General features: G+C 44.5%; 1 protein-coding gene across 1 annotated transcript in view; it reads left to right on the top strand.

Moving 5' to 3' along the window:
* The window catches only part of LOC111655056 (zinc finger protein 609-like), a 39,093-nt gene that overhangs the window by 34,761 nt on the left and 3,366 nt on the right, over positions 1–966 (top strand). Inside the window, exon 6 of the mRNA XM_087174010.1 lies at positions 689–960. Coding sequence (XP_087030136.1) covers positions 689–960 — 272 coding nt within the window. The remainder of the gene's footprint in view (positions 1–688; positions 961–966) is intronic.

Here is a 966-nt window from a genome sequence, read left to right as displayed (position 1 = left end):
TACAGGTAATAATCTACATGTAATAATTTACAGGTAATAATCTACATGTAATAACCTACAGGACCTACAGGTAATAACCTACAGGTAATAACCTACAGGTAATAACCTACATGTAATAACCTATAGGTAAATAACCTACATGTAATAACCTACATGTAATAACCTACAGGTAATAACCTACATGTGATAACCTATAGGTAATAACCTACATGTAATAACCTACATGTAATAACCTACAGGTAATAACTGTCTCAGTGTTTCATCCTGACGAGACACAAACCTTATTTCTGAATTAAGCTGCAGTAAATCACAGGAGGCTGGTTCAACCAATCAAAACAAGTCTGTACTGAGGGCGGAGCTGCAGGACGACTCATAGACTTATAACAACAGTAATAACAATGATAATAATAATCAACTTTATTTACAGAGCATCATACAAGGGATGCAGCTCTAAGTGCTTGACAATGACGATGGACAATAGAAAGACAAAAGATGATAAAACATGTAAATTAAATTAAAAACCAGTAAAATATTTACAGATTAACAGATGAATGAATAGATTTTAGGAATTATCAAGTTTACAAGTGAGAATCTTCCTTACCTGAGCAGGTCGGACTCGTCTTCTCAGTCCCTGTGTTTCCTGTCACCTTCACTGGTCACCTGACTCACCTGTTGCTCTTCTCCTCAGGAGCCCGACTCCCGCCTGTGGCCCTACGTCTACCCACACAAATACTCGGAGGCTCCTAAGCCTCAGGAGGAGGACAGGTGGAAGGACGAGAGGGAGCGAGAGCGGGACAGGAAAGACAGGAAGGAGGAGAGGCCGCGGCCGAAGGAGGGACTCCAGAAGGAGGAGGTGAAGGAGGGGGCGGAGGGCAGGACTCAGCTGCCTCCGGAGGAGCACCGAGGGGGAGGGAAGGAGGCGCATCCCCCGCACATGCAGTTCTCCTCCCCCCTGGCCCAGCACCA

Source organism: Seriola lalandi, unplaced genomic scaffold (genome assembly GCF_002814215.2).
Source record: "Seriola lalandi dorsalis isolate HSWRI2012SDOR001 ecotype SW California unplaced genomic scaffold, Sedor1 jcf7180002054300, whole genome shotgun sequence".
Classification (NCBI taxonomy): Eukaryota; Metazoa; Chordata; class Actinopteri; order Carangiformes; family Carangidae; genus Seriola; species Seriola lalandi.
The sequence above is the reverse complement of the archived record's forward strand: the minus strand, read 5'-3'. Positions and strand labels throughout refer to the sequence as shown.